At 47.8% G+C, this 27,971-nt stretch overlaps 2 protein-coding genes across 8 annotated transcripts; both read left to right on the top strand.

Moving 5' to 3' along the window:
- On the top strand, positions 1-27,856 carry LOC144473715 (casein kinase I). Of its 7 annotated transcripts, XR_013494634.1 has the most exons (10): positions 7-1,132; positions 1,636-1,746; positions 2,873-3,021; positions 3,764-3,960; positions 4,096-4,298; positions 4,386-4,647; positions 6,054-6,202; positions 14,068-14,161; positions 19,232-19,561; positions 27,001-27,856. XR_013494634.1 is itself a non-coding variant. In XM_078187846.1 (9 exons), the coding sequence occupies exons 1-9, from the start codon at positions 1,057-1,059 to the stop codon at positions 19,975-19,977; spliced, it is 1,305 nt and encodes a 434-aa protein (XP_078043972.1). In that variant the 5' UTR covers positions 1-1,056; the 3' UTR covers positions 19,978-24,352. The 7 variants fall into 7 exon arrangements, 6 of the variants coding, with proteins under 6 accessions (XP_078043972.1, XP_078043970.1, XP_078043976.1 ...); XM_078187846.1 differs by lacking the exons at positions 19,232-19,561; positions 27,001-27,856 and adding an exon at positions 19,911-24,352 and having other exon boundaries at positions 1-1,132; positions 4,389-4,647; XM_078187844.1 differs by lacking the exons at positions 19,232-19,561; positions 27,001-27,856 and adding an exon at positions 19,911-24,352 and having other exon boundaries at positions 6-1,132.
- LOC144473718 (uncharacterized) lies at positions 6,226-12,023 on the top strand (the record flags this gene model as incomplete). The annotated part of the gene is made up of 2 exons (XM_078187856.1): positions 6,226-6,462; positions 6,538-12,023. Coding segments are annotated over 2 exons (1,395 nt in total), but the record flags the coding sequence as incomplete, so codon positions are not given.
- Positions 27,857-27,971: the final 115 nt, after the last annotated feature.

The following is a 27,971-nucleotide window of genomic DNA, read 5'->3' on the forward strand; positions in this document are numbered from 1 at the left end:
CGGAGGGAGCCAGCCGTAGAGGAGCACGTTCGGGTGTTCGTGCTCGATCGCGATCACTCGTGCGACGTCGGGGATCGGGTGGCGGTGTGAGCGTGCGACGTGCGACACTGAGAATACGGACTTGTCCAGTAAAACAGCGTCGTAGAAAGTGAGCGAAAGTGATTATAGAGTGTGATGATAAATTCGCGCGAATGTTTATTCCGGGATCGGTCCTCGGTGGCTTCGTAAAAGACGACGGGAAGAACGAGAGAGATCTGGTTCTCGCGGATCGACGGTGCGCCGCCGAGAGAGAGAGAGAGGGGTGAAAAGGATCGAATCGGTGTGGTTGGTGGGACGGCCATAACTGGTGTTCTGCCGTTCGTTTCGGTCTCCGTCTCCGTTGGTGATCGTCGCAGGTCGCAGCGAAAGGGCAGATGCCCTTACGCGGTTCGCACTCCCATTGGCGGGTACTTGGCGCTGTTCAGCCCGGATCAAAGTACTCTGCTAGATCCGGAGGTGTCGTCGGTCGCAGCTTGTTCCCGTGTTTACTAGGCTCGCGAAATACAGGCACGAGCGGTCAGCCGCCCCCCGTGGGGGGCAATCGTCTCGGACACGACAGTCTTGGTCCGGTGATCGGTGCTGGTGCTCTCTGTCGCGGTGATCTCTGTCTGGCAGTGAGTACGACGACGAGGACGGAGACTAAGACGGCGACGACGACGACGACGGAGGAGACAGCGCCGTCAACAACAACGGCGACTACCAAAACGATCGCAGCGCCATCGACAGCGCGGCAGCCATTGCACCGAGAAGAAGTGGCAGCAGCACCACCACCGCAAGCACCAGCGATTCCTTCGAGGAGAGAAAGACGAAGAAATGCCCGTAGGTCCGCGAACGGCGACGCGATTAAACATGGAGGCCCCGTCCGGTTTGTAACACGGTGGCCAGGTCTCGTTTAAACGCCGCACCACCGCCAACGGAGCCTCTTGCGCGAGAGCGCTCCTCGAGTCGGGGCTGCCTAAAAGTCGCCTTTCCTTGCCCCGTGCCACTTTTCTTCGCGAGGGCCTGCGAGCCTCGAGGATGGAGCTGCGCGTTGGTAATAAGTACCGGCTCGGACGGAAAATCGGGAGCGGCTCCTTCGGCGACATTTATCTAGGTAACTTCTCTCTGTTTGCCTGCTTCCCTTTTCGACGTTTACCTTTTACTTGTGCCCCCCCCCCCCCCCCCCCCCCCCCCCCCCCCCCCTCCCGCACCCCCTGCTTCCCTCCCACACACATTATGTACACATAGACGCACGTATACACCGCACAACGTATAGCCCACCTACTCACGCCAGTCGGCCACATATTTGCCCTACGACTACGACACGCATGAACGCGCCAACTCCCCCGTTGTACACGCGTACACGTTTTTCCCACCCCCCTTATCCCCCCCCCCCCCCCCCCCCCCCCCCCCCCCCCCCTACCCCGTTATCTCGTTTTTGTCTCTATTTACCTTCACTGTCTACCCGTGTCTACCCAACCCCTCCCCTCGCCGTCTCCCAAATACTGCTCTACCGATTTTTGGTTTGGTTTGATTTGGTTTGGTTTTGTGGGTTTTGTTTGCGAGTAACCGCGTGTGATCGGGCCTTGATATGGCCTTTTTGTCGTTGTTCTCTAGGTACCAACATCTCCACCGGCGAGGAAGTCGCTATCAAGCTAGAATGCATAAAAACGCGGCATCCACAGTTACACATAGAATCGAGGTTCTACAAGATGATGCAAGGAGGCGGTGAGTAAAGTTTTTCGAATGGTAACCGCTGTGTCCCATGGAATGTCGGTCGTGGCGCACAATCATATTTCGAAACCCGCCTGTTGTCGACGTGAACCGTCAGAATTTTCAGTTTGTTTGTTGGACAGCTGGTTGAGGCTCCGGCCACTAGAACCTCCTCCCTCTCTCGCCCTCTCTCTCTCTCTCTCACTCTCTCTCCCCCACCCCTTTATCTCTGTCCCCTCCGCTCCCCCCACCGCGATGTCGGTTCCCATGCTATTCCTTTCTTCGCCTGCCCTGGTCTCAGTTCCTCTTTGTGACAATGTAATATGGACTTTACCGTTTTAACGATTACATATTTCTGTCAGGGGATTTTAGCGTTGCAAACGTGTAAATGTTTACTTACAACTCGTGGCGCAACCTATGTTGTTTATACAAGTTTATAGCTCTTTAACAGTTCAATTGTAAACATAGGTACTCAATCCAAGTTTCTTTGTATTGTCAGATTTTTTAAGGAAGATGTAGAATAGAATATCTTTAACGGGTATTATAAAGGTGCATACCTTTGTGTATTTTATAAATTTACCTGTGTAGATATATTCCAGCACTCTTGTAAGATAATTTATTACTCATCCGGGTTATTGTTTTTCTGTTTTGAGTAAACAACTCAATAGTTGGTAGGTAATACTGGGACAATGACCCTTCGAATGACATTGAAATGTTTATTATTATTTTGAATGTGTTGTTGCTGTTTGAACAGCTGACTTTTTGAGCAGTTTATGTTATTGTGTTACATATTTTTCCTATAAATCATTTAAGGCCGTTTCAACAACAGATGACCCTCTGTCTATTTACAGCAGCACACACTGCATTGTTGTAGCAAGAGTTCTTTCAAGGAGAAGGTCACATGAGTATTTCTTTGTGATAATATCATACTGAGTAGCATCCCATTAGTTAAATATTTATAGCTAGCAGATGTGAGAAGTATAAAATATGAGTATCTTTATCGGATTTAAACACAAATTTTCTATATTAATAGAAAATTCAGAATTATTTATTAATTAATTATGACATTGTCCTGTATATAATGTATATGATCCTAGTTTTGTTCTTTGTTGTAATCAATAATTTTATTGTAATCTTCTAGTTGGAATACCTACAATAAAATGGTGTGGCTCAGAAGGTGACTACAATGTGATGGTAATGGAGCTACTTGGACCATCCCTGGAGGATCTGTTTAATTTCTGTTCGAGAAGATTTTCTTTAAAAACAGTGTTGCTACTCGCGGATCAATTGGTAAATAATAACCACTTCTCACTTATAGAAAACACTTTCATATGTTTATCAACACTTGACTTGTTGCATTGGCATATAAAATTTTATTGCTTGCAATTCATGAATTTCGTTACATATTTTTAAGTAATAACGTTAGTTCATTCTTCAATAATTACTGAAAGATTATGCGTGCAGTTTCGTCTGCTCTTAAAATTTATCTTTGATTGTATATATTTATGGTAGCCATTTAAGTGCAATGTATTGTACTGTTCAAAGTTCACATTCTGATTATATGCAAGAAGTCTTTAGCCTGTTCTCCTTTGGTGAAATAAATTACAATACGGGTAACATTCTTATCAGCAAACGCAGTCAGTGGCTGATAATAAAGCTGGATGGTCTCAACAAAAACAGTGTTTTAAAGAGGAGATCGATTTAGTGTCTAAAATTCAGCTTCTAAGAAAAATGTTTTCCAATGAATGACTATTTTGATGCCGACCTAAACGTGGAACAAGTACAGAAAAAACAAGCATATCCCTGAGAAGTTCTTTTAAATTGGACACAATCGATTTTCACTGAACAATTCGCACTCGATACTTGAGCTTAAAATAATTAACCTTTAGCTGAGTATATGATAATGGTAATTGGTAATAATTGGTACGATAATTACTAAAATCCTCTATCTTGAGAAATTGGAGTAGGAAAATATATCCGAATTGGAATGTTTACATAATGTTTCAACGATTCTTCCCTTATTTCTCCTCAGATATGTAGAACGGACTATACACATAGTCGCAACTTTATCCATCGAGATATCAAGCCAGATAATTTCTTGATGGGACTGGGCAAGAAGGGAAATCTGGTGTACATTATAGATTTTGGGCTGGCCAAGAAGTATCGCGATGGCCGCACTCACAAACACATACCCTACCGAGAGAACAAAAATTTGACGGGAACAGCCAGGTTCGTTGATCACAGGCAACCTGACCAGTAAAAGAAACCTCAAACATCTTTTTGTTCTGGTTCAATTAAATCTCAACTTTTATTTCGGTTCATTTTTTGAAAAGTTACTGAAGCCGTTCCTTTGTCGATAAACAGATATGCGAGCATTAATACACACTTGGGAATTGAGCAATCACGGCGGGACGACCTCGAGTCTCTGGGATATGTCCTGATGTACTTCAACAGGGGTAGCTTACCTTGGCAAGGTCTGAAAGCGGCGACCAAGAGGCAAAAGTACGAGCGTATCTCCGAAAAGAAGATGTCCACGCCTGTCGAGGAGCTGTGCAAGGGATATCCTGGTAAATTGACGAATCAGTCAGCTTGAAGTACTTTGAAGGTAGATCGGAAGGGATCTTATGCTAAAGTAACGACCTCGTGCATTGCAGTAGAGTTCGCATCGTACCTGAGGTACTGTCGAGGCCTGCGTTTCGAGGAAAGGCCCGATTATTCGTATCTTCGACAACTGTTTCGGACGTTATTCCACGGACAAGGGTTCACTTACGACTACGTTTTCGATTGGAACATGTTGAAATTTGGGAACGTGAGGCAACCGACGTTGCCGTCGGCGCAACAGGCGCCGATGCACTCTCAGCAGACGAACACGGGGCTGCCCTCCGGGACCAATAACGATCAGGAACATCGATCAAGGTTGGTGTTCGACCGATCCGAATTAAGCAGGACCTCCGCACAAACGCCCCGCGTACGAAATCAGACGTGAACATGTCGGCGGTCGGTTTACTGCCATGCCCACCGTCCTTCCATGCGTATAAATAGCATGGTCATTTCATTACCCAGCAAATTCTATTTTCGCCGGCTGGGTCAATGAATCGGGAAATATACGCGCGTTCGAACAAACGAAATAATCAAATACCCAAGGAATCCTGAATTCCACACCTTCATTTTATTTTTCTTCTAACGATCCCTTGATTTGTCTCAGCGTACGCCGGTGTAAAGGTAACTCCGTTACGCGCGAATCTGCATAGAACCAGAGCAACCTCGAGAGTTCCTGGACGATTGGCATCAAAGGATCAGCTATGTTATTTTATTTCTATTTTTAAAAAATACTCGTACAGTTACACAGGCGTGTTTTACTGCAACATGTCTACTTAAACATTCTCCTTAGCGATGTAACGATATTTTGACAAGTACCGGACAAGGTATTGCAGGATTTTAGGGAAAAGAGGGTATCGAAACCGGGACCTCCCGCTTCGTGATCAATCGACTCCATTACGTAATCACGGAACCCATTCCACTTTCCCAACTTCCATTCACTATTTTGTTCTTCTTCGAGGATCTCGATCCCCATAGTATAAACCTTTGCACTTTTCTTTTTTTAATTATATTTTATTTTGCTTTATTTTATTTCCATTATACTTTTTGGTTACAAACGGGATTGTAATTTGTGAATTGTACCAGGATCAATGTTTCGCGCCGTTTACGTTGCGAGGGTCATCGCTTACCATACCGCGTGGTATGTTTGTTTTTGTCTGTCCTCCGTAGTGCAAAGGATTACGGCGCCCCTCAGCGAGTCATGTTGTTACTAGGGCTGAAGATTCTGACGATTATTACGAACATTGTAACGAGAACGTATCAAACCACGAATTCATTTGTAAATGACGATATATCACCGTCTGACATGTAAATATGTGCAAATAAAATACAGTGAAGTACGATCTATGTGAATTAATTGAATTTTCATACAATCACCAGTTTAGTAACAACATGATACGTTTAAGACATTGTACAACCGCTGCGGATTGCGGAATCTAATCTGTCTCTTGAATAACGTCGGTCGTTCAAGTTGGTATGCCCTGGTCAAGAAAAAGCTAATTGATTAATACTCACGATATTTCCATGATCATTTTACTTTCATACACTTTGTAGTGAAAGCTAGATAAAGCGTCGAACATTGAAGACTTCGGTAAACAGTTTCTTATCGAATCGATTAAATTAGCTCGAAATAGTTTCAAGAGAGTTTCGAAACGGGTAGTAGTCAGTTTAAAAGCTATAAATCGTCGAAGCAGTTCACGGTCTGATGACGGTGTTTATTCCAGGCCCTACACGCGGCAGTGTCTAGCGAACGCGTCGGTGACGACGGTGGTGGGTCCGGCGGTGGGCACGACCTCGAACCTGAGAAGTCTGCGACAGAAAGTGATGGACCATCGCCGCGATCAGGACAATCAGGAGAAGATTGACCTGCAAGGTAAAATCCAGTTCTACCAAAAATTATCGGTTAGCGGTCAGCAGCAACAAGGGATCGCGGAGCGAAAAACACAGCTCGTAGTTAGTCACGCGCAGCCGGGCGGTAGCGAGATCGTGCAGCAACGCTCGACCCCCTGTCAGTTCAGTACGTTCAAATCGTCCCCGGTTAGGGTAACACCAGAGGTTGGGTCCTTGGACGTGTCCGGCTTGAGCTTGGGTCAGCGGGACGCGGCCGGGTCGCCCAACCGGGACTACCAGCCGGTAAGCCGACTGCGCGAGCCTAGTCCCCAGCTGAACAACCGTAGCAATTTTTTTTCCTGGTACATGGCGGACAAGGACGTAGATCGCGAGGTGGTGACGTTCGACGGTAGAACCAAGCCTGACCGTAAGGAGGACCGGGCGGCGTCCGCCGGTTCATTGAACTGTTTCGGCAGCGTGGACAGAGACCCGGAGGACAAGAAGAAAGGATGTCGGCGTACGGATGCGCGACGTCATTCGGGTAACGTGGAGTTCCTCGACGAGGAGACAGAGTTCTTTAAGAATATGATTTCTTCGAAACCCAAAAAGAACTTCTCGTTCGCCAGCAAAGAGAAGAAGGCTCACAGGAGCTTGGAGTCCATGGGGCGGAGCGTCGACCTGTCCCGCTTGAACAGACTGGTGCTTCTGTTCGACGACCGACCGAAGACCTTCTGCAACTGCAAGCAGAGGAGTCTGGATTACTCCCAGCGATCAAAAAAATCAATGGACACCTCTGCGAACAAAGCGCCCTCCCAGAGGCGACCGAGCTTCTTCCAACGCGTCCGACGTAGCTGGCATTTTTTAATCAAGCAACGAAGGATACGGCGACGAAATAAATACGAGCGGCCGCAGAGCGTGCAAGAGAAGTGCGAGTATTTTTTACAGAAGTACCAGAAGAACGAACTGTTCGTGCTTAAAACCTCTTGCACTCAGCAGGCCACGGTGGCCACGGACAAGGAGGAGGCAGCGACCAAGCCGGAGGACAGCACCTTTCGCGCGAAGAAGGTTGAGGAGGACAATTTGCTGAATAGGGCGGACAGCAACGTTGAGAAGGAGCCGCAAGCGAGTCCTTCGACCGAGTGCTGTTTTCCCGACGAAACCAAATACCACGAACTCAGCGAGAGCAACGTTTCCGTCGAGACCAAGCCCCCGGATCTTTCTAGCAATGCTCAAGACACTTTAAACGGAAACAAGGAGCCGGATGTTGGTTATTCGACCAGCCAACTGGGCAAACTCTGCTTGCAGAACATGCAGAACGCTAATCGCAACGATGCTCTCTACTCCCACGAGGTCGCCGGCAACGACAAAGACAAGGACAAGGAAGAGCAGTTCATGGACTGGATTGTCGGAGCTCGTCTAGACACGGTCAGCCGCGGAACGAACACCAGCGATTCCCTGGGTCATGGGAAGCTGGACCGGAACCTGGACACTTTGACCGGTATCCTACTGGACATGTTCATCTGCATCTGCATTTAGTCGACTTTCCGTCGACTTTTTGGCGATTGTCCAACGCACCACCGAGCGACCTACGTCCCGCAGGTTTTTCTCTCCGTATGTTACGTTTCAGCTGGTTTGGTCGGGACATTTCTGTTTTACGTTAGTTCTTCTGTAGTCCAGTCCAAACGAGTTGCTCGCTTCGCTCGACAGTGAACGAGCGTTGTCTTGAACCGTGCAGGTCGTCCCGAAGCTTCTCGGCTAATATTTCCCGAATATTTCAACAAAATAGATTCTAAAAGCATCGACTATCTCTGGATGCTCTTTCAAATTTCCAGCTTGGGTCAGTCTGTACAGATGCTTCGAAACTCACTGATTACATGCGAAATCTCGTTAATTAATTAAGACTGTTTGCAACTCGCACTGCCATGATCACTGAAAACGTAATCTTAAGTTCCGCCGAGCGAACGGAAATCGTTGAAATTCGCAATTTGATCTCATTTCGGAATCTGTCGAACGCGAACGGGATTCGAGTAGAAACGAAAAATCGAAGACTTTCGAAGCATCTCCATGATCGTGGGTTTTCTTTCGACGCTCTCATCACTATATATACATGCACACATATTATATATATATATATTTATGTATAAATATACATATATATGTGCATGCACGTGTATATATAGTCATATAAACATATATATTTTCTTAACTATTTACGCATTTTTATACACATGGAGGTTGCACTCTGAGAATATTCTGATCGCGATTGCGACCCAGTTGCTAGACTCAACTAACGGAATCGATTCCTCTTCTCTTTCTCACGCGAGAGCGCGGAGGATCGATTCTTACGCGTGTATCCTCGCATACCAAACCACAGTGCCTAACGTAGGTTAAGCCACCAGTGTACATAATGAGAAGAAACGATCAGTTCAACGATACCGCGACGATTGTATTCGATTTAGGAGCTAGATAGATACGTGCGTGGTAGACCGAGGAGTATCGAAACATGAGAATTCGTTCGCACTAGATTATCGAGAAGCAGATCTATACGAGAGAGTCTGCCCGACACTCGTAACAGTCACGACGCGAAACTGTTAATGATACTCGATTTTTTCGGGTCGTCTCGAATGAAAATCGAATGGGAGAAGTTATCGATCGGTTGTCGGACCAAGACTTTCCGTCACAGATTCGCGACGGAATAGAACTCCGTTTATTCAGGTCTCGTCTTAGAACGATCGAAATCGTAGTATAGTTTGATAGGAAAAGGGAGGAAGGGAAAAGGTCGAAGCTGTGTTCACGCATCGAACGTTCTGTTAGAATCTAGCAGTTGGATTTGAATGAAACCTATTTTCGTTAGACTTTTTGAACGATTACAGAACATGAGCACTCGGGACCAATACGGAGGTCATTTTCGAAACTTTACATTTGATAACTCTTCGACGTTGTTCGGTAACATCTAACCATGTTACTTATAGATCGAACGATAAAATTCGACTGAAAAGCGCAGAGTTCTCGTATTTTTGTCGGGTAGTTCTCGGCAGCGACGCCCGCCGTTTGTTTTCGATATAATGCAATAAGCTGCCGGAGAACACGCACAACGACGTCGTTCGTCATCGGAGCCGCAGGACTCGGGTTCGACGCTTCGAAGAAGTCCTAGACAATTAAAACCGTCGTTCGCTGAACAATGACCGAAGGAATCGAAAGATCGGATTCCACCGCTAAGACGAACAATAGTAATTACCAGACTGCGGATCATTGTTCGTTCGTAGCTGGCGAAAACCTTCGCGGAAGCTCGACCGAAGGAATCTCTCGTTTCCGTTTCATGGAATTTTCAAGAAAATTCGAACCGCTCGATCGGCGTATAACATTCACCTGGCACTCGTTGCTCGGTGGAACCGCATATTTGCATAAACATTCACAGTCAAGTAATTATCATAACGTTGCTCCGATTTGTCGGTGGAAAATAAAACGGCGTGGTCTATGGGAACTTCGAACACGAGAGAACTCAAGGCTCGACTTAGCTTTACTAAACAATACTCCATATTCATTTATCGAGAATCGTCGAGGATCTCCATTGTTTCGCCGCGGTATTTTGCAGCTGGTTGCAAAAGTATCTTTTTAGCGTCGGCGTCGTCTCGTCGCCTTCAGTTTTGCGTTTTGTTTATCGATCGAAAGCGGAGACGGTTCTCGTAGAGAAAAATCGGCTATTAGTTTCTGCGTCTCGTTTATTTGGAAAGATTCGTTGGAGACGGCGACGCGCGCTTCTTCGAGATTGAACTAAAGCGTCGGTCGAATGGTGATATCTAAATTATCTTTTGCTTCGCGTTTCTTTCTTTTGGCGTGCAAATTTATACTTTTGAAAGCAACTTTGTCGAATGTTGCAAATTAACCGGAGCGTCGCCATTGGCGGGAAACAGTATTAATAGAAGCATTAATCGGGAACTTGGTCCTCGGAGAGGAGACTCGAGGAGACTCGAAATTACGCCACGGTGGTATTCTGCGTCGAAGAAACGCAGAACGTCGACATTCTTCGGCGGCTCATTGATCCGTGCTCAGATTTGTTTTTGATTTTCGGGATCGTCGACCTTTCGAGTCGGAGGAGGGACTCGATGTAACGCGCGATCGCGTCTTTTTGTTCTTGGGCTTGCAGCGCGACGACAGAGGAAACCGGAAATGCGCGGGAGGATCGAGCACAGAGGATACTTGTTTCATTTTCGACGGTGTTATCGGAAAGGTTAGGCTCGTTTCCACTACCGAGAACGACAGTGATTCGACGAATCATTCTCAAGAGAGAACTTCTCTCTCGTCAGCATCGCCGGTAATTCATCGAATACTAGTCATCGCGTTCAGAATCATTTCTCGGTCGGAATATTCTCGATCTGTGAAAATAATTCGTCGTCCGATTCGGTGTCGTCCAAAATAATAATATTGACGGAACGTTCGGTCGATTGGGTTGCATCAGAAAATATTACGCGCCCCAGCTATTTACAAACAGCTCCCGACCGTTCGAACACACTGCCATTCTTTTTTTACGATCCTTTACACTTTACGCTGTAGAAATAAGAGAGGGAGAGTGATATTTTCTGGGGAATCTTGACCACTTCTGACAACTTTTGCAATAATCCTCGAATTTACGTTTTAGTTAAACTGCGAATGTTTACGAAACGTTTCTTTGGCGTTGGAACAGACCAATGGGAGAAACGGTTGAGCGATACTCAGTGGGAGGTTGTTAAATAAAATAAAATTAATTCTTAAGAGATTCGTGCCACGTCGACGGATAGCTTTAGCATTAAGTTAAGGAGAGAAGAAAGACTACTTCATTTTTCACGATATTCACGTTTCTCATAAATCCATAAAATTTTGCAGTCCATTCATCGCGGCAAGAAAGTAGCCAATCCTCGCGTTCTCGATCCTCCCGCGCACGCGATGACCGCGGCTTCCATGTACGACGATCGACCACGATCCAAGGCAGCGAAGCTTCTCGAGATGTCCAGACAGGTTACCAAAGCTTAGATAGTGCTCTTAATTTTTTCTATGCTCTCAATTACGATCTCAAGGGCTTCGCTCGTCCGGCGACGATCGACTCGTGTCTAAAAACTGCCGAACGCTGGATCCTACGATATACATGTACGCGGTGGCGAGAGATCATGAACAGGAGAGAGCGAGAGAGAGAGAGATTGATTGCCTAGCCTTGTGTATTCAATTATGCCGCTACGAGTCGTATTAGCCTTCGTTTGTTCCGGTGTACCGTTAGAAGCTACTCGTTCCGTGGGAACCCATAACTATCTCTTTAAGAAACGTGTTTTTAGCAGAGGCATCGCATCGTTGCAGGAAACTTGGTTGTAAGAGAGGTCGAAACGAGAGAATCGGATTCGTGGTTTATCGTTTTATTAAGAAAATCGTACACGTTGATCTTGCACCGATTTATCTAACATCGATCGCTTGGGACTCGGGACAATTTCGCTAATTTCGATTTCTATAAATCGTCAAGAACTTGTAAGCGGTTTTTCGTTACTCTCCATCGATCTTCCTAGGATTAATATTTAATCGAACTACTTTTCGTTTCGCATAAAATAGCGTTTATTGCTCTATTACTTTACGTTATTGCGACGCATGAAATTCTGATTAGGTATTACTACCAGCATTGTACACATTCTGATGAAGTTCTTCGGTGAAAATCAGACCATGTTCTGTACAACGATTTCCCCTAATTATATCCTCGCCACTGTGTGTATGTAATATTAAAGAGACGGAAAACATTGTCGTTACTTCGTTGTCGCGCATTTCTTCGTTCATGTTCGCCGCTTATCCCACGGAATTTCCCGTAATCGCGCATCTACTTGTAATCATCCTGTTTTCTATCGATAGCGACGATGGCGATGATGATGATGATGATGAAGAAAGTAGCAAATAAACGTTTTTCCATTCAAGGACTGGTCTTCTTTATTTATTTCACCACACGACATTGTCGAATATCCTTGTCAAAATTGTACTTCTTTTTTTTTTGTTTTCTCACTTGGCTTGAATGGAAAAACCATCATCGCCACGAATCATCTTTTTGCCGGGGTCCGTGAGAAGAGGCTTCCCCAAAGGTGTCCGATTTGATCCGGACGGGGAATCCTCTTCCGGCAAATCTTCTCTTTTTCTTCGATACACTTTTTCTCAATTCTATCGCATCATCTGTCTTCGCGAAGCCGTATCTTCTTGCTGCCGTTCCTCGAACGCCTTCTTTTCTCTTCTCTTCTCTTTCTCTCTCTCTCTCTCCCTCTCTCTCTCTTGTATACCATTGTCACGATCTCGCCGGAGAGATTTTTTCCATTCCAACTGCCAAGCGTGAAAGATCATCCATTGATCCTCTTGCTCGTCCGTCCGTCGTGGGCTCCTCGAAACTCGGGAAAATTCCTTTCGAAGCTTTCGCCGCAAACGTCCGAATTCACGGCGATGTTTCTGTAAAAGTTTCTATAGAATTATTTGAGAATGGGGATTCTGGCAAGACGAGAGAAACTCTCGAGGAGACCGCGTCGCCGTTCAAATTTCGGATATCCGTGTAGACGCAATAATTACTGATTCAGGCCTCGAGGGGACCATTGCGTTTTAAGTGAACAACTCAACGACCAGATTACGAATTAACACTAAACCCACAGAAGTTTGAAAGCGACTAACAAAAATCGCCTCGTACGATTAAAAGATAAATTTTATTTTTAAAGTGTTCCCAATTTTTATAACAGCTTGTATCTTAATAAAGAAATACGTTCCGCAATTTTTAACGAAAACAGCTTTGTGACTTCAATAATTGTAAAATAGAAGATATGAAACCGATCGTTTGACCGGCGATGGTGGGTTTAGTTTTAAAAGGTTGGCTGTTCCACTTTGGACGGCACGTTTTCTATCACTTTGTTCGATACAAAATCGACTCGCAATGGTCCTCCGGAAAAACTCTTACTGCGACGAGAAAACTGCACAAATGTTCAAGTTTCCATAAACGTTCAGCAATCGCAGTGGTGGAATTTAGTCGGTTGAAAATTAAACGATGCTCCGCATCGGTTCGAAAGTGCACAAAAATTCAAATAGATCTTGCTCGAGGTTCTGAAATCGCTCGTTTCGGCTGTCACGGCAGGAGTCGTGCCGAAGCAGCGCGTGGACTCCACGACTGCACGGTCCGCCGTCAGAATCGGTGTGAAACCATCTCGAAACTAATCTCAGCGTCGCGTCGCTCGCGGTGGATAGTCGATGCAACCGTACTACTCTCCCTAACATACCAACGGTGGTCATTCGAGTCCCGCGCTTTTGCAATGCGAGCATTCTCCAGTTGCCGATTTTTTCCTCTGCGTCTCGGCTAGGTTCAGAGCTGCCGCGCGGCTGCGAATCGCGTCTTATGGCTCCTCTTTCCTCAGCCGAGCGCGACCGTCTTGCGGAATCTCGCGGATTCCGCGTTCCGGCAAAAAGTCACTCGGCTTCGACTTGTTTTTCCCGGAACGTTCGGTCGACCGATCCCTTCTTGAATGAAAAATTCCAAGTCGGCGCGAACGTCCTGCTTTTGAAACAGGCTCAAGAGATGTATCAGGGTCGCTTTACACCTGTTCGACGTTACTCTGACAACTTTTTTAGGAATACATATTTAGGTTAGCCACTTTTCATCTTACCAGCTGGTCCTGTTAGGCAATATCAAAATTACTGTGGAATTAGTATATCGTCGTAGAATATTCGCTCGAGAATTTTGCATAATTCAGAGCTCTAGCTGTTCAGAGAACTAATATTGTGCCCGCGTAAGCGCGTTACTAAAAAAATATAGTTTCGTGTTAGCCGGGTCCCTTGAATTTGCGATAGAATAATGTAAACGCCGCCGATGATTATTCGAGGCACTTGCCGATGTATGATACGATCTGTTATGTTCTTACTGGTCTATTTCAGTGACGGGCTTGCCTGGCCCGGAGCGAAGGGTCAGCATGAGGCTGCACCGTAGGGATGCAGCTGCAGCTGCGGGCGAAATGCAGCCGAAGTCCAAGTGAGTTGTTATATCACGCAACGCAGTATCATCGCCGCGCTAAACCACCTAAGTATAACTCGCTCTGCCTACCATTTAGACTCGGGGTGTGGTCTTTCGCTGTGCGTGGCTTCACGCGCGGTAGAACCGGTTGTACGTCTACCGCGATTCCCCGGTCTTTCCGAATTCGATCGTCCGCGAACGGTGAACGCCGCGCTCCCGCGGCTTCCAACGCGTCCAACTCGCAATCGATCTCGCGAGCCGAACGATCCGCGACGGATTCCTCTACTTCGCGATCCTCTCGGGATCTTGATACAATGAAGAATTCTTTGTCGCCGATCGCCGCGGTCCTTTTCCTTTCTTGCGTCGCTCCGGACGAGGACACCCGATTCAGATAAAGATAAATCTCTGGCGCGATCGTCTCAACTATTGGATTGGCAAATAAATTCGGAGAGTTTTTCTTTTTCTTTTATGACGACTTGTCCATTAATTAGCAAAGCGAGTAAACTATTCGAAAGATCTGTTATATTCGCTTTTTCGAATGTTTTAATTTTTCATGATTTTTTTAGGCTCTTAGAAATGGAATAACCAGGCGGCAAAAATCAGCATTTTCGACATTCGCTGTTGTTCGCTTTTCATCGAGGTGGAAAAGCTGCCGAAGAAGCTCGTGCTATCCGCAACGTGTACGGAGAGGGTGTCATAGGCTGGTCTACTGCACAGAAATGGTTCGCAAAGTTCAAAAGAGGGGCAGCTTTGATCTGAACGACCCGCTTCGCATCGGACCACTTCCGGAATATCGAATAGCAAATGTCTAAAATGCTGATTTTTGCCGCCTGGATATACCATTTCTAAGCCTAAAAAGTCTGGAGACTTTAAATTATACGAAGAAGCGAATAATACAGTTTTGTAGAAACGCACAGATTAGCACTTTTCATTTTACATAAAAGTCCAGAGTCTTAAACATTCTCCGCGTTTGATGGAATAATTATCGAAGCGAATCGAGCCCCAGTAGTTTTCTGAATAATTTAATATGAATAGAAATTGATCCGAATTTAACAAGAGTAGAGCGGGGAGGAAGGTGCCTTCGTTCGGAACAGATTCGAATGATGAAAATTTGATGATCGCATCGGTGTATGTAACGCAATCGGCGGGCACCAGTTTCTGGCATCCCTGCACATTCCTTTGCTTTTAAGACGTCCTCTGCTGCCATTTGTCTTGCTAACAGTCTCCTCGTAGTCCACTTTATTAACATGCTGCACCAAATTCGAACTTTTCAGTTGTCCCTGAAATCGGTTGCTTGGTATGTCACTAAGAGTCACTTGGAAGGGAAGTCGAATATTTTTACATTTTATTCGACTTTCTCCGGTAGGAGTTTGCGATTGCCACGCACGCGTTGCGAACTAACAGTCGTTATATTTAATGATACGATCTCGAGATCTCGTTTACTCTTGACGTTTCGTGATCGACGATCGCATGGCACGGTCATCGAACGATCGCGAACTCCGGCGGATCTCTGACCGACAATTCTTCATTCTATCGATCGCTTATTTCTCTCTTCTATCGACACGGCCCGGCGTGATCCTCGCGCAGCTTTCGATCACCGCGACACCGGTCGCAATAAGAGCGCCCGGCCGATTTTATGGAGGGGCAGTCGCGAAACGGCTGTAGAGGGAATTGGTCCCGCGATTCGTCGCTTCGACCTTGGACGAATGTTCCCTCCCTTGTGTCGCGCGACTCGGCGACGCTTTAGAGACCTGCCAGCTATTCCACGGCAAAGCGCGACCGTACAGAAAGGGAACACAGCGTCGTTGCCTTTCCTCTGCAGCCGGCTGTGGAGCACGGTGTGGCGAAACGCAATCCCAATTCGGCGAATAAAACAATTATTACTTCCGAGAAAAATCTATATCAAGTTAATCCCTTGCATTAAGATTTTTTCACTCTTGATTATTGTCTTGGCGAAACGAGAGGATTTTCGCTTCTCGAGTAAATTCAAAGTTTGTTTCGACTTAATAGTACCGATTGGCATTTCCTGTCGCATTTACTAAATTATATACAAAATGTTCGTCTCACGGAATCCTCCGGATCGCGTAGAATTTTTGTGAAAACAATGGTGTTTTTGTTGTCGAGAAATAAATAAGAGAAAAGAAAGAAACGAAGAAGCGACAGGACGCTTTAGAGTGCGTGAAACGTAAGCTGAATAGAAGCAAATGATTTTGAAACGTGTAACAAATAGCCTACCGGGGCGTATCCGTTACTCCCGCCAACGTAGACCAGCGTAGGCCAGGTTTCTCGTTTCGTAAACAGGCCACAATGGGATCGCGTTTCGCCGAATTCTGCGTAGGAGCTCCTCCGTGCTGCTCGCGGACTAGATCCCGCGGTGGATGTCGGTGTTAGTTGCATCATTGCTCGGCTCTAATTTGTCGCCAGGTCATGGTTTTCGGATAAATTGAGATCGGTGTCTCGATACCGTGGCATGGTTCTCCTCCGGATCGCCTAGTGGTCCGGGTAGAAGTTGAGAGGGGCGAGAGGGAGAAGGGAGAGCACTGCCGTCATATGGAAAGAATGTTGATCACCGATTCCGCTAAATTGCAGCCGTCGCTTGCCGACGCTTGTCGGCGGTTGAGTTTGTTTCAGTGCAAAGCCTCGTTTCGCGAGATTTCAAATTAGCCGCGCGGGAAGCGACGCGTAATCTCTCTATTTCGTATCGATTTCCAACGAAATAAATACGCGAAATATTTGGGACCGATGCGCTTAGATGACGCAGAGTTCAGCGAACGCGTTCTTTCCAAATGCGGCGTTCCTATCTATATTTGCCTGCTATCGAATGCACTGAGATGGTTTTCTTTCTTTTTTTTCTCCAATCGCTACTGTTATCGGTGGTCTGTATTGTATATTTTGCGTAACGAATAGGAACGGGGGCGACGCGCGAGCGAATTGGCTTCCTTCGCGCCGATGGGTCGATACACCTCCGCCACACTTATTTTCTTCGTTTAACCGTCGCGTTGGCAACACGGCGAATCCCGGATGCGTTGAGCGAACGATGAGCACAGATGCTGCATCTCCGCGGGAAGATCCGTTCGGCCTATACTGTAAATAGAGTAAGAATCTTGGGGAACGAATCGTTGGTCGAAAGACCGCGGAGATGTTACGGGTGACGATCGTCTGTGTTCCAGCGGTCTAGATCCACGGATAGAGGCCGTTTCAACCCTCTGTAACGCGACGACGTTTGATCTTACAACTACCAAGGATTTCAAGTTGTCGATTGCCAGTCGTATTTCCAGGCTTTCAATGGAAGGGGAATAGATTCTTTCATGCGCGTACAGTGAGCAGCGAAATTGAACCAATTAATGTGTGTGTGTGTTGTAGAAGATAACACGTTGCAGATATTAATTAACACTAACTTCGCTGTAACAAACGTGTAACAGTTTTGTAACACCTTGTTTAATTTAGCGGTAGCACGGAATTTGTATCGATAAATGTAAGATAAACGTATAAATCGCTGATATCGTCCGCGAAAACGACGAAATCGGATTTGTCCGGATGGAGGCAGATGGTTGAATCCGAGGATCTCGATCGCATCGTTCGCCTGGCGTCGTCGGAACGTCCAACGGGTGGAAGTCGGATCTAATGTGCTCGGCGGTGCGCCGACACGAGTTCGCGAAAGCGCTTTCGTGTTTCGGTTTCAAGATATTCGGCCGCGCGAATAGGAGCGTGACGAGAAGCGGAGCTCCGCGCGGATTACGAAACGCTCGGTAACTGGTTGCCGCGCTTTATCGTCGCAAAGTCCCGTAACCTTCCGATAAAACACTGTTTACGAGCCCCGAGCGGTGATTTACGAGTCGCTGGCCGAGACCAAGCAAAAAGAAGACCGCGTTCGCTCCGACCGAGATCGATCTTAACCCTGTTGCATCCGTAAGGTCATTTCCATTTTCTCCCGCGGCCCTGCCGCGATTACCCAACGCGTATCCATAGTGGCCGCGTCCACTAATTTTTCGCAAAGATACAAACCGGGATAGTGTCGCCTCCCCGAATGTCGCGGGGTCGGAATTAAAAGGGCATTTCTGGCGTAGACAAGACACGATTATTCGAGCCTCGCGCGGCTCTTTTATAAGCTCGAGTAGACAAATTTCGGCCGAATCGCGAGGTGGAAGATCGTGAAACCGACCGTCGAGCGAATCGTCGCCTAGCATCCGAGTACTGTGCATGCAGGATACGATTCTCGCTGTTCCGGCATTTGCTCGGCAAAGTATTCTCCGAACAGATTATCGCAGCGTTTTCTCAGCTCCGCTGAAATCGCGTCGCTATCGAGAGTCAATCGCTATTCAAATAATTATCTGTGCTTTTCGTAGATCGTTCTTGAAAAGGAAACCTGACGGCCGAAAGTTCGAACAGCGAGAACCGTATTAAAACTATGGAGCTTATCCCGTGACATCGTCGTTGGCCAACCTCCCGAGTCGAATGGATAACCGAACGATCCAAGTTCGCGATTGCGTAGGTCCCCTCTGAATCGGTAATTTCAAGAACAATAGATGAATAAATGAGACGACTTTTTCCAAGTGTCCGAGTCGGACGACCTACGAAATCGTGAATTTTGGTTGCTCGGTTTAGTCCTCCGACTAAACTCCCGGGTTCGGGATACGGGGAGGGTAGTCCTGCTCCACAAAATAGGCCTCGAGAGCCTCGAATCTTTGATAAGAACAAGAACCAGAACAAACACGCACATACAGTCCTCTCGAAAAGTATTAAGACGCCTTCTTATATAGTTTAAATTGTGATTTCTCATTCGATAATAAAATATTGTTTCTATTATACTGTTAAATATAGATAATCCACTTGTTACAGTTTCGTGAAATTCAGTTTGAAACGAATGAAAGAAATTGTGAGAATTTTATACAGGTTTCACTTAATACTTTTGGAGGAGGGCGTACCTACCCTCGATTACAACGTCACGCCTACACCCAGCAACCTCGTACTCCGTACACGCATCTACCCGACCCAGTACACAAAATGAACAGCCACACAAAAACAAAACCCAGCGTTGCCGTTCACCGGACCAGCCGCTTCATGTTCTCTCGTTGACTATTTTTTCAGGTAACCGAAAGCCAACACACTAATTCTAAATCACGAAAGTAGGCAAAGAGGGGGCGAAATAATCTCCTGTGCCACGGTAGCGGACGCCGGCGAAACACTGAAATCGTGGATAAACGATTCGCCTAGCGATCCTTCTCTCTGACGGCGGCCGATCGGTCTCTCGAGCCTCTCGTTTTCCGATCGATCATCCCCCATCGAGCAACCGCCATTATCAAGAGACAGAAATAACGAAAACCGCTTGACAGAACACAGAAAAACAGAAAACAAAGCCAATCGATCCTCCCACCGACTCTTCACGGGATCGGTTTACCGAGACGAATGAACGAAAAGGTGGTGTGTCGTGTCGTGTCGTGTCGTGTCGTCTGATCTCGTCTCGTCTTGCGATGCGTGTCACTGTTCGGCCCACGAGAAGAAGGCAACACCCCTCTCTCTTTCTCTGTCTCTCTCTCTTTCTCTGTCTATCTCTAGCTCTCTCTCTTTCTCTCTCTCTCTTTCTCTCTCTCGATATCACGCGACGAGTCGCACCGAAACGGTTGCTTCCGATCGCCTAGGTCTAGAGGTCTAGGAATCTGGACGAACCGCTGCCACTCTTTGATAAGAAACGAAGCGGAAGGGTCCGTTCGGACGATGGAACGAAAGACGCTAATGTCGCTGTTTTGTGTGTCTTTTGTTTTGGAAGCGCCAATGCGACGGCAATGGCCCCGCCTAACCGGATGGACAAGCTGCCAGCCGTAAAGCACAAGTGAATCGGCAACAACGAGAGCAGCAGCAGCAGCAGCAGGAATAGCAGGCTCGCCGTCGACACCAGCGTCATCGCGCGAGAGACGCGCCCTTCTCTCGAGGATCCGGAATTACTCGACTCGACCGTCCGTCCGCTATCTCGCGAACCCTGCAACCTACGACGACGGCTCGAACGCTCGAAGGATCGCCGAGAAACCCAAGAGGATGCAACGGCCGAAGATCCGACGTCGTCGATCGCGTCCTCCCGGGAACCGTTCTCAGCCAGCGGACGGACCACGGACGGGGTACAGTTTGGATCGCTCCGGTTACCGCAAAAGGCGGCGAACCCGTCGATCGTTGGTGATCGCGAGTGTACAGTACGCGGCTTCGATCTCGGTGATCCTGGACACCCCGAAACGATCGGAAGCTTCGAGCACTGGAACGGTCCAGGGGAAGAAGAAAGCCCTCCGAGCAAGACCGGACTTCCTGGCGCCGTTCTTGTAATCTCGATCGGACGTCGCCGGCGATTCGTTCGCGGAAATGATGGGTCGCGTGGATCGAGAACCAAGCTGCGACGTGCGTTCGGGTCGGATCGAATATCGGTCGGCCGATATCGATCGGCGACAGTGCGCTTTATCGTTCGTTTATCGTTTCTAGGAATGTTAAAGAGTTTCGGAGCCATCGCGCTCGACACTGTAAAACGCCCCGACAAATTCTTGCTTCGCGCGACTCGTTTCCGCCTTCTAGGGAATAAGGATTTCGAAACGGGGGTTGTTAGCGCGAATCGACGAGGTCGCAGACGCGGTTCTGTTAGGACGTTCGATTGCCGCGATGGCGGCCGATCGACAGTGCTGGCGAACCTGTCGAGAACCCAGGATCGATCGACTGTATAAATATGTAGCGTGCCCGATCAACCGTGATCTGTACATAGACAAAACCGCGAATTTCGATGGCTGGACGAAGCGTCTCAGGCGTCGATAACACTTTTCGGAGCTGTGAATGTCTCGGACGGAACGCGGAAATGCCGAGTAGCTCGATCGTTCTTCGAACGGTTCCTGAAATACGAGTATCGCTGGATATCAGCGATTCTAGGTCCCCGATTCTGGCCGTAGACCGACGCATCTCCGCGACGAAGCAGAAATCCGAGCGCGACGAACGCGCCGATAGAACCGAAACGTCGGCGGCGGATCTTGTCGCGAGAAACGCGTTTTTAACATTTTGTAAAATCGAGTCGCTTTTCCGTTCAATTTTTTCGTTGAAACGAGCTCTGCCGCGACAGTCGAATTTGAATCGGGGCCTCTATCGGAGCCAACTTCTTTTTTTTTATCTTTTTCGGTCAATCAACACAAGCGTTGAAAGTATTTAAGTTTCAGTAAAACTATCAAGTTATATTATTAAACTTTTAACGAGACAACCGTTCGTTTGGATCGAACCTAGTTGCAAACAAATCAGATAAAAATCAGTTTTTTTTGGTTCTCGAGATTGTCTATCCAAAAGGTATTCCCAATTGTTTTGGAAGCGTAAAATTGAGCGTTTGTCGGCTCGGCGAAAGGTCCGCGGCGCGACGATAGTTGCACACGAATCTCTTGGTCGTGTCGCCGATTTATAGTACTAGAAGATTTGCTGCGAAAATGACCGTAAATGAGGCTGGTCTGCGGCATCGGCTCTCGCGAAACGGCCGGCAGCGATATTAAGCGGTGAGGTTCGCGTCCTCGCGACCTTGGCGTTTTCCGACACGCGAAACTCGTTCGGTTCACCTCTGGGAACCACGGTTCGAGGCTTCCCGTTTTCATCGGCACGCCTCCCCGCGACTCGTCGCGCCTTCTTTCGCCCTTCATTTTTATACTATTAAGCCGTGCTCGGCGAGAAATCGTAGGTGTAACGAATCACGCGGGTTTGGTTCTGTCCATGGTTGTCCCATCGTCTTCTCCCTTATCAAGGAGACGAGACAGGTCGGGTCGGGTCGGACATAGTTTGACTAGGCAATCGAAGCGGATCCGACGAAACGCGAACCGGCTCCGGCCGCGGGAACTTTCCGTGAACAGCGCCGAACTCTCTGTCAATTATCAGCGCGCGCGTTTAACGGTTCAGCACACGAGTACGTGTGATAGAGAAATTGACGACAGTCGAATTTTTCGATGTGAAAATTCTGTGACTCGGTAAAAAAAAGTTTTGCCGAGGAATGCTCGAGAAATCGTGTTACGGGAAACGTTGAATGGATTTGTACAAATTAAATGTCTTCTCGTTGTTAGGACTCTGTCCATTTCAATGTTCTGTTTTTATTACGTAGGCTCGGTCCTAACACGATCACGCGAGGCGCTGCTGGCCTCGCTCCATCGAATCGATCGACTATATATCTTTAATTCAAATTAAAAGCAATTCGAGCGTCGTAGGCAGAAATTTGCCTAGAGGGACGACGGAATTTCTATCATTTATATTCCGATCAACTAAATATGTTTACGATTGTTTGTTAGAAACGAGAAGCGGAGAAATCGATGTAACCGAATCGGGATGAACACGAATCGAGCGAATCTGCCTTTGATCGGTGGATAGAGGGAGCGTACAGTTCGACCGTTGGAATTTTAGGGATTCGGTAGGAGCATTGCCAATGGAACAGCACCGAACTCTCATCTCGTCCAGAGTGTTGGGAACGTCCCGGACATATTCATCGTGCTTCGCGAAAAACTGGACGATCGATCGGTCGATCTTGCGCGCGAGCAGCCGCGATCGAAATTCAGTGAACGTCGCTTGTTAGATTTTTGCTCGTTCTAAAGATCGAGGTTTCGTTTCGAGTTCTTGTATCGCAGCGAATTCGAAGAACAAGGGTGCGAAGGGATTTGCCTAACGCCGGCCGACACGCTGCACTGTGGATCTCTGTGGGAATTTTCATAGGATACTTTAGAAATCGCGAAACGTTTCTTTCACCTGCGTCTCCTCGAGTTAGGAATAAATTAGCAAAAGTTTTTCGTTCTGGGAACATTAGCGATCGCGCGAGAATCCGCAGTGTAGTCTCGCGGCGTGTCCCTCTTTGTCCGTGTGCTTGTATCTCGACTTACGTTTTCGTGTACGTGCGTATTTTCGTGTGCTGAGACTTTGGGGACTCTGGATGGACGAGAGGAGAGCGAGAGAGAGAGAGATTGCTCTCGGACTTGCGTAAAGAGCGAACGGAGAAACAGCATCGATTGAATTTTGTAACTCGTAGCAGGAAGAGAGCTCTTTACCCACGGTCCAACGACGATCGAAAAAATGTGCAATACATTCTTTTGTATGAGCCTTCGTTCTTAACGATACAAATTCTAAAATAGCGTCTACGATATCGGTAGCTTTAAGTGTTTTGTATCTACTTTCAGAAGAAAAAAAAAAAAAATAATTGTCCGATTAAGTAAACGTGTCTCGCTCGTATTTATTGCAATCATCCATCAAAGCGGAGGAGGCTTCGAAAACGGAAATGAGTATGGAAGACGATGATCGTCGGTTAGCTTCCGCTAGAAATCAAGCTTGTTGAAAGTGAGCCGCGTTCGTCGGCATCGTTTCGATCGCGAAGCTGTTACTTTTGCCACGCGCCCACTAATTTTCGGACGCGTCTCCGACTCGATCCGTTTCGACGCCTCGCGTTGCGATTCAACGAGTACGTTCGCGTTTCGCGAGCACGGTTCGCTAAAATTCCCGAGCGCCCCGACGTTTACCGAACGAAGACTCATACAATCGAATTCGCGGCTTTGCCCCGAGTCCGCGAGTTCTCTTGGCCGCGCGAGTCGTCGCCAACGCGGACGAGTCGCGAAACGCTTGCAATGTATTCGACGATTCGAAGGAAATTTCTCATACGATCAATTATTAATGCGGCGCGATGCGTTCGTCGAAGCGATAAAGGGTAGGGAGGAGAATGAAGAAGTCCGAGAGACAGTCTTCGAAGAGTACGAGCAGACCTTTATCCGGCAAAACTACTTTGCTCGCGAGACGTGGCTTTTCGAAGGAGAAAAATCACTTGCGAGAAAACGATCGACTCGACCGACGAAGCCGATCGAACATATCGCCGAGAGAGCTCGCGCGTTCGCTCGTGCATTTTCCATTCCTCCTCACCGAATATCTCGTCATCGTCATCGTCATCGTCATCGTTATGGTCGTTCGCGCCGTTCATCGTCACTGTCGTCGTCGTCCTCTCCTCAATTTCCCGCCGAATCAGCGTGTCTCGTACAAAATAACCGCGAGCACGCGTGGGTCGCGTTCGAATAAAAACGCATAAAACGAGGTGAAAAGCAAAAAGAACCGTGATAAGAAGTGCCGTGTGTGTATTTGTGTACACACACGCGGAGACAAAACAAAGTATATATTATACCGACACATGTTTTTCTATGTATTGGTTTTTGTTCATAGAGTACATTACTACCGCTACTATTATTACTATTAACTACTAACTACTACCAACTATAGCTACTACCAATTACTACCGCTGCTGTTACCGTTAATTCCGCCACTCGCTGTGCCGTAACTCGTCTAGGTCCTACACGAATCGGTCGTGCGACGATCTGCACGGGAAACGGGCGGGTCTCGGTCGACCCGGAAACCGGAAGCGGCGGATCCGCCGTGTGCCGCCTTCTTCCACCGCGTTTTACGTTCCCGTTCTCGCCTCCTTCCTTTTCTCGTTTCTCGTTTCCAGTTTAAAGGAGAACCGAAACGCTCCTCCGACTGCCCCAGACTCCGGCGGTGATCCACGATCTAGAATCTAGAAGGAATCGATCGTTCGTCGGACGAGTCTCTTCTCGAGGGGCAGCCCTCTATATCCGAGGTTGCATTCTTTCGATCTTATCCGGGGATATTTTCGCAAGGAAACGAAAAACTATTCCGCATAGAGGTTTCTGCGCAGATTTTTAGTAGCGGACGTTCAGCGAATTCCTGTGTTCCGAATTTAATGGCAATCGATGGCCGTTCCATCCGAACGAACTACCTCAAATTCTATAGCGGCGGGGGGGACCTTGTGGCGCGGGGACCGGTAGTCCTCGGAAGCTGTCCGGGAAGAATCGCGTTCAACGCGGGGAAACGAACACTGCCAGCTCGAGCTACCCTTGCGTTTTATTGTCACGACTGAAAGGCACACGGGGACGAGTCGTTTGTCGCTTCGATCTGCCGCCTCCGCATCGCCGAGACGACGGAAACTCCCCTTAGATCCAGGCCCTCGGATCGAGCACACGACCGCGAGCGCGGACGAAACGAGTTGCCGGGGCACCGACCAACGACCGCCGAGCACGCGGATCGAGCCCAATCGGCGCAAGATCTTGCCTTCGAGAAACACGGAGAGCGCGCCAGAGAGAATCTAGAGCATCTAGATCGATAACGGCGTCTGCCCGGTTACTACGCTACCGGACGGAAGCCGTCCTCGAGGAGATCGATGCCAGTTCGCGACACGCGAACAGCGGGAGGACCCTTCCGTTTCGGTTGTCTCTCTATCTCGGCTTTATTTTCGTTCGAGTGGAGCTCCGAACGACGAGACTGGATGGTTTCAAGGAAAGGCTCTTTCCTTTTTATACCTCTACCACTCGTACGTACCCTGTACCGTTTTCTATCCACTCGACTCGCATGCTTCCCCCTCTGTTCGCAAGCTCTGCCTCGATCGTTCGTAGTCTTCTTACCTTCTCGACCCGAATACTCTCTCGTTTTTCGTTCGTTCGTCCCTTTTTTTAGCTGCTCTCGGCTTTCCTCCCTTCGATTCCTAGCGCTCCCATAGTCTACACCTCCGTCCGCGTGTCTCTCGGACATTTCTCTTCCTGTTCTCCAACGACAAGTCGTTTTATTTTCACCGACGCGACCTCGTCTCCCATCTCCTGTTCTTCCATATTCCACCACGGTCTCCTGGAAAACCATCCATTCCGTTCCGCGAAGCTGCGAACGAGAGTGGTTTCGATCGCCAGACTCGAAGGCGGAAAAGCGACCGCTCGGTCTAGCAGAAGAGCGTCCTCTTCTTTCCTAGAGGAGCTCGGCCATCGTGCCGCGAGATTTCGTTCGAGCCGCGACAAACGAACCCGAAAGCAAAATTCAAACCAAATGGTAACCGTTCGAAATAGATGACACGTCCGGGGTGTCCCGTATAATTACGGTACTTCCGAGATACGAGGGATTCTCCTGAGGTAATTTCGAGCAACATTTTCGATGAGAAAAAAAATTGCTTGAAATAACCTCAGGAAAGCCCCATTTTCCGATCGCGAGTGATTGCTGGGACACCCTGTATGTTACCCGCGTAGAAAGTAAGAGAGAGAGAGAGAGAGAGGGAGAGAGAAAGACGTCGAAACTGGTCTCCGGATCCGAGCAGAGGAGGCAGTCGTCTTGCAAAAATGTTTATCGACGAGGCGTCGCGACGAACCCGGCATCGAGATAGACGATTCACGATTCTCATTGTACTTTTAACTACGCTAATCGATTAACTGTATCGACCAGACCGGTTTTTATATGTACATACATGCGATTACTACGATCGATTAAAACGGACAAGAAGAAAATGAAGGAGCGCGACGGAATAATATTAAGAACAGATGGATTATTTAGGATAAGCGACGAGCGAGCGTGTGCGCGCGTTCGTGTCGGTTCTTGCGTGTTCTCGCGTCGATATCGCCGAATGATAGAGGTCGAACCAGCCCTGCGACGGACGAGTGTGTTTCAGAAGAACGTGTGGGAAGAAGAGAACGATCGTTCCAAGCATCGTCATCGAATCTTTTCCTTTTCGTTTTCCGATCGCGATTTTTTGCGTCGAGTTTTCCGCGCAACGGCGTAGGACATATCCATATCGGGCAAACATTGAGATTCTGAACTAAGATCAGACAAAGGCTCCGCGTCTCGTCACCGTGTCGTAGTTTACAATTACAATGTTGGCCTTCTTACTGCGCCGGCGTGCGCGAGGAACCGCGCTGGAATCCAAGATATTTGTGGCTTTCGTTTGCATCCCCGAATACGATATTACTCGGACCGTTAATCATCGCACGAAAAAAAAACCCACCTGCTGCCATCAGCCAGCCTCGAGCTTCCTGCACCAGATATTGACGGTTTTCCTTTCTTTGTAGGTTGATGAAAAGCACGAGCGGCTGACCGTCGACTCGATCGACCCTCCCCATAGCTATCCGGGGATCTCGATCGCACCCGTAAGTGATCCACTTTCGCCTCCTTTTTCGTTTCCGAGAGGGTTCTCTGCACGGAGCGTCTGCACGAGGGAAGCTTGGCGCCCGATCGCGAATAAGGAACTGTCGTTTTCTTTTTCGCGGGGAGCGTTCTTCGCGATTGGAAGCGGGGTTGCCTGCTTCGGGGACGCGCGGTTCTCTGCGGAACGAATTATCGAATACGATGGCTCGAATCACAGATTTTTTTTGGGCGCGTCTGCGGAGAGTTTCCGGGAGGATTGAGAAAGGTTTGGCATGGAATTGAACGTTTAAGCTTATTCGAAAAAGATGCGACAACTGGACTGCGGATTGGGTGCGTTTGCGGCAAAAATGTATCGACGAAAAACAGAACTGTGAAGGAACGAAACGTTTACGTGTCTCTAGCTTCCAGTCCTCGCGACCGCTTAGAACTTTTCGATTCCGCGCAACGATCCACAGTCCAATGACAGATTGTCCTCTCGTTTGGCGAGTTCTGCGCTGCCTCGAAACAAAGGGCGTCGCCTTACAGATCCGAGAACACGTTCGCGATCGAATCGTCGATCGATTGCGACTGGTCCGATCGTTGAGGACAGGGCTTCTTCCTGCTGCGTCCCTTTGGATCGATCGACCGATCGGCACAAATCAAATTTATGCTTGCATTGTCTCGACATTCTCGACGCGAGTTCATTCAATTCCTAATTGGAGCGCAATTGTGCGATTTCGCCGAGCATCGTTGTACGTTTCGCTTCTTTGTTCTTGGTGTATGCATTTGTCTGCGCGTGTGTGCGTGCGTGAGAATGAGAGAGAGAGAGAGAGCGTGTATAGTCGTGAATGCGCAACCGATTGTCGATCGCGAGGCATCGAGCTGCGCGTACGCCGAATTTGTTTTTTTTCCCCTT

This window comes from Augochlora pura, chromosome 7, assembly GCF_028453695.1.
Source record: "Augochlora pura isolate Apur16 chromosome 7, APUR_v2.2.1, whole genome shotgun sequence".
Lineage (NCBI taxonomy): Eukaryota > Metazoa > Arthropoda > Insecta > Hymenoptera > Halictidae > Augochlora > Augochlora pura.